Source organism: Scyliorhinus canicula, chromosome 2, assembly GCF_902713615.1.
Source record: "Scyliorhinus canicula chromosome 2, sScyCan1.1, whole genome shotgun sequence".
Taxonomy (NCBI): Eukaryota; Metazoa; Chordata; class Chondrichthyes; order Carcharhiniformes; family Scyliorhinidae; genus Scyliorhinus; species Scyliorhinus canicula.
This window is the reverse complement of record NC_052147.1, coordinates 218,207,862-218,220,728: the sequence shown is the minus strand read 5'-3', so window position 1 is coordinate 218,220,728 and position 12,867 is coordinate 218,207,862. Positions and strand designations below refer to the sequence as shown.

The 12,867-nt window shown below is 46.2% G+C and overlaps 1 protein-coding gene across 4 annotated transcripts in view; it reads right to left on the bottom strand.

Moving 5' to 3' along the window:
• The window catches only part of gpd2 (glycerol-3-phosphate dehydrogenase 2 (mitochondrial)), a 225,711-nt gene that overhangs the window by 115,571 nt on the left and 97,273 nt on the right, over positions 1–12,867 (bottom strand). For all 4 annotated transcript variants that reach the window (XM_038789571.1, XM_038789572.1, XM_038789573.1 and 1 more), the window contains one exon: positions 11,102–11,208. In XM_038789571.1, coding sequence (XP_038645499.1) covers positions 11,102–11,208 — 107 coding nt within the window. The remainder of the gene's footprint in view (positions 1–11,101; positions 11,209–12,867) is intronic.

The window sequence follows — 12,867 nt, the reverse complement described above, 5'->3', positions numbered from 1 at the left end:
GGAGTGTTTACCTTGCTGGGAGCACATTCTAACGTTGGATGGGTGGTTCACGTTTAATTCAAGTTTAATTCTGACGGGCATAAACGTTAGATATAGGAAAGAAAATAGACACCGTGAAACATGTATACAACACGAGAGATAGAGTTAAAAGAAAACTAGGAGGCTTAGCCCCGATTTTAATCTCTCCCACCTGGAAAAACTGAGAACATAGAACATAGAACATAGAACACTACAGCGCAGTACGGGCCCTTCGGCCCTCGATGTTGCGCCGACCTGTGAAACCATCTGAAGCCTATCTGACCTACACTATTCCATTTTCATCCATATGTCTATCCAGTGACCACTTAAATGCCCTTAAAGTTGGCGAGTCTACTACTGTTGCAGGCAGGGCGTCCCACACCCCTACTACTCTCTGAGTAAAGAAACTGCCTCTGACATCTGTCCTATATCTCTCACCCCTCAATTTAAAGCTATGTCCCCTCGTGTTGGTCATCACCATCCGAGGAAAAAGACTCTCACTGTCCACCCTATCTAACCCTCTGACTATCTTATATGTCTCTATTAAGTCACCTCTCAGCCTTCTCCTCTCTAACGAAAACAACCTCAATTCCCTGAGCCTTTCCTCGTAAGACCTTCCCTCCATACCAGGCAACATCCTAGTAAATCTCCTCTGAACCCTTTCCAAAGCTTCCACATCCTTCCTATAATGTGGTGACCAGAACTGCACGCAGTACTCCAGGTGTGGCCGCACCAGAGTTATGTACAGCTGCAGCATGACCCTGTGGTTCCAAAACTCAATCCCCCTGCTTATAAAGGCTAGCACACCATATGCCTTCTTAACAGCCCTATTAACCTGGGTGGCAACTTTCAAGGATTTATGTACCTGGATGCCGAGATCTCTCTGTTCATCTACACTACCAAGAATCTTGCCATTAGCCCAGTACTCTGCATTCCTGTTACTCCTTCCAAAGTGAACCACCTCACACTTTTCCGCATTAAACTCCATCTGCCACCTCTCAGCCCAGCTCTGCAGCTTATCTATGTCCCTCTGTATCCTATAACATCCTTCAGCACTATCCACAACTCCACCGACCTTCGTGTCATCTGCAAATTTACTAACCCATCCTTCTACACCCTCTTCCAGGTCATTTATAAAAATGACAAACAGCAGTGGCCCCAAAACAGATCCTTGCGGTACACCACTAGTAACTGAACTCCAGGATGAACATTTGCCATCAACCACCACCCTCTGTCTTCTTTCAGCTAGCCAATTACTGATCCAAACCGCTAAATCACCTTCAATTCCATACTTCCTTATTTTCTGCAATAGCCTACCGTGGGGAACCTTATCAAACGCCTTACTGAAATCCATATACACCACATCAACAGCTTTACCCTGATCCACCTGTTTGGTCACCTTCTCAAAAAACTCAATAAGGTTTGTGAGACATGACCTACCCTTCACAAAACCGTGTTGAGTATCGCTAATCAACTTGTTCTTTTCAAGATGATTATAAACCCTATCTCTTATAACCTTTTCCAACATTTTACCCACAACCGAAGTAAGGCTCACAGGTCTATAATTACGAGGGTTGTCTCTACTCCCCTTCTTGAACAAGGGGACAACATTTGCTATCCTCCAGTCTTCCGGCACTATTCCTGTCGACAAAGACGACATAAATATCAAGGACAAAGGCTCTGCAATCTCCTCCCTGGCTTCCCAGAGAATCCTAGGATAAATCCCATCTGGCCCAGGGGACTTATCTATTTTGACATTTTCTAAAATTGCTAACACCTCCTCCTTTTGAACCTCAATTCCATCTAGCCTGGTCAGGCTAGACGCTGACTGTAATAATTCCAGGCTATAAGCTTCAGTTGCGACGCACAGAACAAGTGTCCTATCCTGGGCATTCTGTCTAGTCAGGGTCTGGGTCGGCATTTAATGCCCTGCTACCAATTCTCCATTGGGTGGACCCCCCCCCCCCCCAGTCAATTTCATCCCCTTCGCTCCCGCAACGATGAGACCTCTTTTAGCGTTCAGCCACAAGTCCAAGGCAGGTGGAACCTGTAGCCATCGAAGATGGCCACTGGTAACACAAAATGGAAGACTGCAAAGAATGCAGGGAAAAACGGACATAGTAAAGAGCAAACAGCTTGCAGAAGCTTTCAGCATTGAGACACTTGCAAAAACCGGTTTCCCGACAGCTGCAGAGTTCAGGCAGCGCTGTAAATGGGAAAACAGTTTACATATTAATGAGGTGATACCGGGACAGTCCCGGGCACAATAGATACACTCAAGTATCAATCGATACTTTCAAAAGCGAAGCAGACACGATGGAGCCAGCGAAACCAGGACAATGAGTCCTAAGAACCGCCCCAGCCATCAAGGAACGGCCCTAGGATAGGGGGGTTCAAATCATATCAATTGGGAAAAGGCCCAATCGATCCCCAGCAGGTGAGGAAGCCCGCCCCAAGGAGCACAGACCCCCTGGGACCTATAAAAGAGAGGTTCCGCACATGGTTCAGTCTCCTGTCTACGGCCTCCGACTCCAGCCTCCAGAATCCTGTCTTTTACACCAGCCGTCAAGCAGCAGCCATCGATAGGTAAGTGCCAAACGACGATCGCTACTTGACCCAGGCATTACTTATACCCTTGCCGACCAATAGTGACTCGAAGTTGCAGACCAGAACAGAATGAAGGCCTTGTTCCCTGACCTTTCTGGTTCCTTCTTAGATAAGTATTAGTTGTTTAATGGTAGAAGTAAGTTAGTCTTTAGCGTGTGCATGAGTGTTATTATAATTGTTTTATAATAAACTCTAATTGTTTTGGACTTACTAATTGGTGTACAGCTTTATTGCTTTGAACTTGACCTTGATACTTGTGACGGTGTCTTTTACGGCACCTGGCGACTCCAGAGCATAGACAGAGAAACAGAGCCAAGTGAGTGTTAAGCACACTTACTCAGAACGAGCAACATTTAGTGGCGAACTCTGACGGGACTCGATTAGAAGTGGCACCCCCACTCCGAGAGAACCCAGAAATTTGAATTGGAAATCTAATTGGGAAAAAGGAAATATCACAAGTGTTCAAGGAGTTCAAATCAATAACGATAATTCGGAAGTGTGTTTTGTGCATGCGTAACTAACAGGGTTGTAAGGTTAAACGGAGAGATTTTTGTGTTGCGACAAACTGTTGGTAGTTTTTTAAGCGGAACATAGCAAAAGCCTTACCCATCTTTTAAAGCATTACCTGAACATCCCCTGTTCCAAATTAAGACAGAAGGAGGAAATGGCCATGCAGGCAATGGAATGCCTCATGAATCCAGAGCAGTTCGTGGTCGCAGCGACAGGAGTAGCAGAGTAGGCCAGTGTCCCGTGTGGGAGCTGGAACTCCGCAAGTATCTAAAAGGGAAAGGATGGCCCCTTTGGAATGAGTTTAGTATGAATGAGGAGACAGGTCCCAGGAGTATAGGACATACTTGGTGGGAGAACCTCTCAAATTCATAAGAAAAATCTTAGTAAAGCACGCAAGCCGATGGCAATCGTGTCCTGTTTGGCACAATTGCGAGGCACTGAGGAGGTCGTTCGGACGCTCCGAGCAGCATTAGAGGAACGAAACAGAATGAGTAAAGTGGATGTCAGGGACATCGAAAAGGAAAACCTCGAGCTAAGAGGGAAGCTGGCAGAGAAGGGTAGAGAGGTAGATGATGCCAAGAGGGCACATCAGTCGTGTCTAGCCCATCTGAGCAGTTCCCAGACCCAATATGAAAAAGCCTATCAGGATGTGCAACGTGCAGTCCTGATACGAGATGAATCAGAAAAGCAGGTAGAGGCAATGCTCTGACCTAAAAGGCAGCTTTAAGAGCACTCCACGCTGCCACCACTGAGCAAAGACAGAGCACAGTGGACCACGCGAAGTGTAGGAAGCAGATTGCAGAGCTGCAATCGCTGCTTTCAGTGCAGAATGGGTTCCAAAGCAACTTTGGAACACAGTTAGATGAGTAAAATGCCCCAGATTGGCAAGAATTAAGCGAGACAGCGCAGCGCTATGTTCAGGGAACATGTGCGCCAGCAGCGCAGCAGAAAAGGAAAGCACCCCAACCCCCCACAGATCAGATAGCACCCGCACCTATGAACCCAGTCGCCACCCAAAGAAAGTGCACCCGACATCACCTACACCACCCACTTAACTGTAACGCAACTCAGGGACGCATGTGAGAAAATCACTCCGTTTCTCCCCACCGCAGGCCCCCACCAATTTTTCGCTAAAGTAAAACAGCAGGCGACCATGTACGGCCTGGATGAAAGAGAGCAGGTTAAGCTCACTGTTTTGAGCTTAGACCCATCAGTAGTTGCAGCCCTCCCCAACCCACAGAACGTTGGAGGAGGCACACTAGAGGAGATGCATACATCTATTCTAGACGCGATAGGATACAATAGAGGACACCCAGTCGAAGGCCTAAATAAATGTAGGCAAAAGAGGACAGAGCACCCCACAGCATTCGCAGGAAGGCTGTGGGTCCATTTCACTGCCGTTTTTGGCGTACTAGACCGCGCACATTTAAACCGAGACAACATGGTTAAATGGACCCGCACCATAATCTCCCATGACACAGATGCAGGACAGAATGCTTCCAATAGTTATGACCCCTCAGAGGAGGCTCATAATGAGAAATGGGTTCTGAAAAGATTGTCCCGCGCTTGGGAACAATCTGTTCAGGGCAAAGTTAAAGTAAAGACCCCAGAGGAAGCTCAGGCTGCAGCGGATATTCAGGCAGTGAGAGCTCATCAAAACCCTGCATGGGTAAACGAAGGGAAGAACAGCCCTCCACAGAAGTCGCAGGAATGGTACAACTGTGGTCAATTAGGCCATTTTGCAAAAGAATGCAATGCCCCACAGAGATCACAGAGAGGCCAGCAGACAGGCACTCTGAACAGGAATAGAGCGAAGCCCATCCATAGTATAGGGTTACAGTCAGGACAGACCAATGTGGACGGAACGGACTGACGGTGTTCGGGCTCCCCCACTTGGGTCTGTGACACCCTCTGGGACCAATCCGGAAGGCCGGTAGTCACAGCGAAGGTTAGAGGGAAGCCCATAGAATTACTTTGGGACGCAGGAGGGTCCCGCACCGCAATTAATTCCACCACCACAGCACAGGCTGACCACATCCACAATTACACTCAGCGGATTTACAGGTCACTCGCAGCAGGGACACATTACAGTCCCCGTAGCAATTCAGCTAGGGAACATCTCCACCAGACACCCCGTTGTTTTAGTTAATCTACCCCGTACAGCAGAACACATACTGGGTATTGATTTTATGAATGCCCATAGCCTGTCGTTCGATCCAGTAAACCAGTGTGTCTGGAGAATGGCAAAATCGGACAGAGCACCCGCAACTCTCACAGTAGGAGAGTATGCAAATCGGATTAGCGCAGTAGGCGACTATTGTTTCGACTTGACCACGCTTAGTACGGACAGACAAGTTAGGGCAGTTTTAAACCGACACAGGACAGCATTTGCCAGTCACCGGCACGACTGCGGCAGAATGACTGGACAAGTTCAAGTTACCGGACCTGTCACCAGACCACAGAAACAGTACCGATTTCCCCTAGAAGCAGAGGGAGAAATTGGAAAGGTAATAGACAGCTTATTGGAGCAAGGGGTACTTAGGACAGTAGCCTCGACCAATAATTCTCCTATTTGGCCAGTGAGAAAGCCCGACGGATCATGGCGTCTGACCATTGATTATCGGGAACTCAACAAAGTAACCCCAGCAGTAGCCCCCATGGTAGCAACAAGTCCCGAGACCATGCTCAAACAGGGACTCCACTCAAAATTCTTCATGGTTTTGGACATTAGCAATGGCTTCTGGTCAATCCCATTGGCAAAGGCGTGCCAGTACAAATTTGCCTTCACATTTAAAGGACAACAGTATACGTGGACATGCCTCCCACAAGGATTCCACAATTCACCCTCCATTTTCCACCGACAGCTGGCAAATCGTTTAGTAAAATTTTCCCGCCCCGAATGTCTGGTACAGTATGTGGACGACCTATTACTGCAGACAGACACCAAGGCAGAGCACATTACGCTTCTGGCCGAGCTCCTGGAACTTCTGAACTCAATCGGATGTAAAGTTAACCCAGAAAGGCCCAGATTTTAGAGAACCAAGTGATGTATTTGGGTACAGTCATCACGCACGGCAAACGCAAGATCGAGTTCAAAATAATTGAATAGATTGTCAAATTGCCCCTTCCCCAGAATGTTTCAGCCCACCGGTCGTTTTTAGGACTGGTTGGGTACTGTCGGAATCATATCGATGTTTTCGCAACAAAGGCAGCCCCACTCTCAGACCTCCTTAAGAAAGGAGCCCCATGGGAATGACTTCCGCAGCATACAGAGGCTGTTGAAGAGTTAAAAAAGGCCCTTAGCGCAGCGCCCGCGCTACAAGTCCCAGACCAACGAGCACAGATTTGACCCTCTCGGCCGTGTTCCTCCAGGAACGGCACGAGCAGCTACGACCCGTGGCTTATGCCTCACGACTTTTAGACCCCGTAGAGCAAGGATTTTCAGCCTGCGAGAGGCACCTCCTAGCAGTTTTTTGGGCAGTTCAGTACTTCGCGTACATTACCGGACTCAATCCCATCACCATTTTGACCGAGCACACCCCCACACAGTTACTTTTAGACGGTCGACTGAAGGACGGTTCAGTGAGCCAGATCAGAGCAGCTAGATGGACGTTACTGTTACAAGGACGGGACATAACAGTTAAACGGATCAGGACACACATTTTTAGCAGACAACCTCCAGTATCCAGGACAGCCCCATGAATGCGAAATTGTAGCACCCCTACACAACACAGGACCCTTCATAGCAAAGACACCCCCCAGGAAGATAGGGAATTCAAGCCAGAGCCCCCAACACACAGACACGTGTGCCCCACTGAAAATATATGTGGACGGTTCATCCACAGTTTTAGATGGAGAACGCATCACTGGATGCGGGATCTATGTGGAGGATGCGCAGGGTCGCACACTAGAGGAAATTTCTTTAAAATTACCAGGTCACTTAGGCACGCAGGCAGCAGAGCTCGCGGCCATCGCATATATAGTGGACCACCCCGATTCGTTTCCCAGCCCAGCAGACATATATTCGGACAGTTTATATGTTTGCAACGGCTTGACCGATTTTTTACCCCCGTGGAGGACACGAGGTTTTGTCTCCGCAGACGGGAAACCCCTTCCATCAGCCCCATTACTCCGCCACATCCTAGACAAGGCAAAGGATAGGACATATGGCATAATTAAAGTTAGGAGTCACCATAGGTCATCCCCCCCTGGAAATGTAAAAGCCGACGCACTGGCAAAAGCAGGTTCCAGGCAAGGTCACCTTTGGACACCCCCAGCTAGCGCACCAGCTAGCGCCCTTGTGAGTGCAGTTCAGGTCTCACAGACAGATATTAAGATTTAATTGAGGCACAGAAACAGGACGGAAATCTCAGGGAGATTTTTAAAGGAAACTTTGTGGCCCAATATGATAGGTTCAGACACGCTTTGACCACACATGAGGGTGTGATCATCAAAGACAAACTGTATGTGGTTCCTGAGCAAGATAGGAATCAAATGATTGCCTTATTCCATGACAGTCATGGACACCAAGGGATCGACCCGACCACAAGACACCTCAGACAACTCTGTTGGTGGCCAAACTTACGAAAAGATGTGACACACTACATCGAGAATTGTCTAATTTGTGCACAAAATAACCCGGAGAGATACTCAAAGGAGGCACAAATTCCAGCCATTCCAGTCAGATCTTTTGAAGCCAATCCCTGTCCATGAGACTTAGTCCCGAACCTCGCACGACTACAAGTGGGAGGTGGGCCGACTGCTGTCGATAAGCTACGGAGGTCCTGGTCGTCCCCATAATTTTCAATGGTTCTGCCGTATTTGTGGCCAGTCTGGCCCGAAGCTGAAGGAAGAAACGCCATTCGGAGGTGATAGTTTGTTCCCCAATGACAGAGACAGCAGCTCCCATATCTATCTCAATCTCTAAATAATGTCTGTTGGTGAGCAGCCATATCCTTTTCAGGCGACCTTGGTTGTGATGATGTAGTTCAACTGCACTGTTTCCCCCTATGAGGGTTGGTACACTTCTAAAGCATGGGCCTCAGGTAACTTTGGCTTCTTATCTGGGTGGTATGCTGATTGCCTATTCCAGCAGACTTATCTAGGTTATGCCATTCTACAGCACTTATAACAGTCCGGTGGCTGACACTTGTGTTCGTCCAGAGAGGTTTCCCGGGTACCTCTGATGTTATCCAGCCATTTCTTAGGCCACCAGGACATCCCGACGGAATGTTGGACTAATGGTGGAAGAGGCACATGGATGCTTTCACCAGAAGCAAGGACCCTTCCCCCAGCCTGAGAACTTTACTGTTCGGTGTCCCCTAAAGCACTTGAGCCCCTTTTTTAAGCATTCTCCAGGGTCAAGGCTATCTCAATGGCCTTTCTAAGGTCTAGGTTGGGCCCCACCAGTAATTTATTTTGGGTTGTGATGCTGTTAACCCCACACATTAGTCTACCGTGTAGCCTCTTGGTCAGGGATGGGCCGAATTCGCAGTACCCTGGCAATTTCCGTAAAACTCTGTAACGGGTTCCCCAGCCATATTAAAGTGGTGACATTGTAGGATGATTGACAGCTTTGGGTCATAATGATTTAGCACCAGATCTACGAGCTCATCAAACATTTTAGTGCCTGGGCCGCTGGGTAAATTGAGCTTTTTATAATCCTAAACGTCTGGGCTCCCTATGCTGTCAGGAGGATTACCGTCTGCATCTCATCCCCTTCAATGCCATTGACACAATTGCCCATGCGCTTTGCATATTGGGCCCAGTCTTCTAAGTTTGCATCATACTGCTCACGTTTGCCAAAGAAGGGCATTTCTGGGCTTTTCTTTTTTTAAATCGGAGGGGTTTTCGGTACTTTAAAAGGCTGCTCAGAATCCTGTGCCTTGATCCTCATCGCCAATTCCAGGCTGGAAGGCAAAGGAGGTTCATTCTGGATTGAAAATAAAGCCACAGCGGTTAGAACAAGTGTCCCAGCCTGGGATCATTTGGATCAGACCTGTCCGGGTCTGGGTTGGCATTCAAAGCCCCGCTACTGATTTCCTAATGGGCAGGCCTCTGCCTCTGGTACTCCACAAAGCCCACGGGGAGATCAATAAGCAATCCCCTGTGGTCTTTGTGGGGTTATAAGATTTTACACATTATTTTATACTCCATTAACCTCTTGTGCCACACTCGCACTACCCGTTAGTACCTACGTCAAGCAGCCTAACCAAACAAAGAACAAAGAAAATTACAGCACAGGAACAGGCCCTTCGGCCCTCCCAGCCTGCGCCGATCCAGATCCTTTATCTAAACCTGTCTCCTATTTTCCAAGGTCTACTTCCCTCTGTTCCCACCCATTCATATACCTGTCTGGATGCTTCTTAAATGATGCTATCGTGCCCGCCTCTACCACCTCCGCTGGTAAAGCGTTCCAGTCACACAGCACCCTCTGCGTAAAAAACTTTCCACGCACATCTCCCTTAAACTTTCACCCTCTCACCTTGAAATCGTGACCCCCTTGTAATTGACACCCCCACTCTTGGAAAAAGCTTGTTGCTGTCCACCCTGTCCATTCTTCTCATAATTTTGTAGACCTCAATCAGGTCCCCCCTCAACCTCCGTCTTTCCAATGAAAACAATCCTAATCTACTCAACCTTTCTTCATAGCTAGCACCCTCCATACCAGGCAACATCCTGGTGAACCTCCTCTGCACCCTCTCCAAAGCATCCACATCCTTCTGGTAATGTGGCGACCAGAACTGCATGCAGTATTCCAAATGTGGCCGAACCAAAGTCCTATACAACTGTAACATGACCTGCCAACCCTTGTACTCAATACCCCGTCCGATGAAGGCAAGCATGCTGTTTGCCTTCTTGACCACTCTATCAACCTGCGTTGCCACATTCAGGGTACAATGGACGTGAACTACCAGATCTCTCTGTACATCAATTTTCCCCAAGACCCTTCCATTGACCATATAGTCCGCTCTTGAATTTGATCTTCCAAAATGCATCACCTCACATTTGCCTGGATTGAACTCCATCTGCCATATCTCTGCCCAACTCTCCAATCTATCTATATTTTGTTGTATTCTCTGACAGTCCTCCTCGCTATCTGTAACTCCACCAATCTTAGTATCATCTGCAAACTTGCTAATCAGACCACCTATACCTTCCACCAGGTCATTTATGTAGATCACAAACAGCAGTGGTCCGAGCACGGATCCCTGTGGAACACCACTAGTCACCCTTCTCCATTTTGAGACACTCCCTTCCACCACTACTCTCTGTCTCCTGTTGCCCAACCAGTTCTTTATCCATCTAGCTAGTACACCCTGAACCCCATATGGCTTCACTTTTTCCATCAACCTGTCATGGGAAGCCTTATCGAACACCTTACTAAGGTCCATGTATATGACATCTACAGCCCTTCCCTCATCAATTAACTTTGTCACTTCCTCAAAGAATTCTATTAGGTTTGTAAGGCATGACCTTCCCTGCACAAAACCATGCTGCCTATCACTGATAAGTCTATTTACTTCCATATGTGAATAGATCCTATCCCTCAGTATCTTCTCCAACAGTTTGCCTACCACTGACATCAAGCTCACAGGTCTATAATTCCCTGGATTATCCCTGCTACCCTTCTTAAACAAAGGGACAACATTAGCAATTCTCCAGTCCTCCGGGACCTCACCCGTGCTCAAGGATGCTGCAAAGATGTCTGTTAAGGTCCCAGCTATTTCAACCCTCGCTTCCCTCAGTAACCTGGGATAGATCCCATCCGGTCCTGGGGACTTGTCCACCTTAATGTCTTTTAGAATACCCAAAACTTCCCCCTTCCGTATGACAACTTGGCATTGTGTGTGTGTGTGCGCGTGTGTGCATACGTGTCTGTTTGTCTTGCCAGGCCCACCTCACACCCAACAGAATTTCTCATGGGCTTTTTGAGTGTTTGTAAAAGGCATAAAGGAAAGCTTACCCGGTACGACCAGTAGTCTACTATCTGGGAGAGACCTAAAATTGTCAAGGTACTACCCCCAAGAAGAATTGTTCCGCCAGCAATCTTTCGAAATGCCATTTCCCTTTCTGCAATACAAGATTACAAAAGACGTTTCACTCAAATCCTTTTTCAAACAAATGTATGCATAGATAGCAAACAATGCGATGCATAGATAGAAAAATCAAGGGGTGCGGAATTTGTCTGTATTGAAAATTATTACAATGTAGCACTAGGATACAAGTTATCGACCTTTCATACATAGGAAATCAACGAAGTAATGAAAAGCCACTGCTGAATACACAACTAGTAACTGAGGTCGATAAGTCAATGCCTTGTATCATAAGAAATAACTATCTCAACAATAAAAATATATCAGATAGTAGGTTTTTTTATTTTGCATAGTATAGTACATTCATATGCATTCATTATTATGCTGTCCTCTTCATGTATGAGATACATATTAAGTTCCATCCAATTACTAGCCATGCACCTCAGAGGACATGTTATTTTCGAACAAATACAAACAGAGCAAAATCCTGTATTCTAGAGGACATTTAAGACCACTGACACATTCAGTTGTACTGTATGAAGTTTTCAAAGGTCACTCCTACAAAGATTAATATATATTTACACAATTTGATTGACTTGTGATATTTGAAAAGTTGCACTTTATGGGCTAGTACACTATACATGTATAATCCACTTTTATATTATCTTAACAACAACTTTAGTAAAATAGATGCTTGGAGTATAATAGGATTAAAAATGCCATTACATGCAGCATTCATGATGCAAAATATACAACAGAGTTAGGACATAGCCAGCTCTAGTAAACAGAACCTACCCAACTACAGAAAAACTACCTGCTTCTCAAAACATCTTAAGCTTCAACCAGCAGAAATTAAATTCCGAGTGCTCTGGAGTAATGTCAAAGCTTTCCCTGGGCTTCTGCTAAAACAATCTTCAATATGACTGTAACTTTCAAATTTACTTAAGGCTAACCAAAACAAAGTATATTTTTACAAAACATTAATTACATCGATTGTGGGAAAATGTTGCATCACAACAGCGCAAACCACATTTCAAAGCTAATGTTCAGAATGGGGGCTTACAGAGATTTGAACTGCTGAATGAAGACCTTGTGCAATTTATTTGATTAGAGAGTGGGAAAGAGAGGATAGAAACAGATAAATGAAAATATTTTTCTTTCTGATCTGGGCAGTTGTGATTGGATATTAATAATGCATTCATATATGTTCTATGGCATGGAATTGAAAACAGTCCTGTTAATTGATGGTCCCAGCACGTAATCTATCCTTCAGATTTCCTAACTCACTCTCAATTCCGACTCATCCTGAATTCCTTGGTAGAATACATTATGGCTTGACAGCATCCTTACAGCTAGGTCAGTGAGGAAAGCACAATTAGGCGTACAGTAGTAGTTTATTTTGGTCAACAGAAAACAGAAAAGACAGAAATGTATCATGTTTATAGATATCATAACTGATGTCCGGTTTACCAATGACACAGAAATCCTTACTAGAGTTAAGTTCACCAGCATTCCACTTGGGGAAACAAGATCTCTAAAAATGCCCCTCAAGCAAAGCAGGAAAACCTTAAGCTGGGTTTCTGATCTGGCTTCTCGCTGGTGTAAATCTTCCCTCATATCACCAAGCGAACAATGGCTGTTAGTCAACTGCCACCTGTTTTACAACTCACTGAAGCCAATTAAATGAAAATCAGAC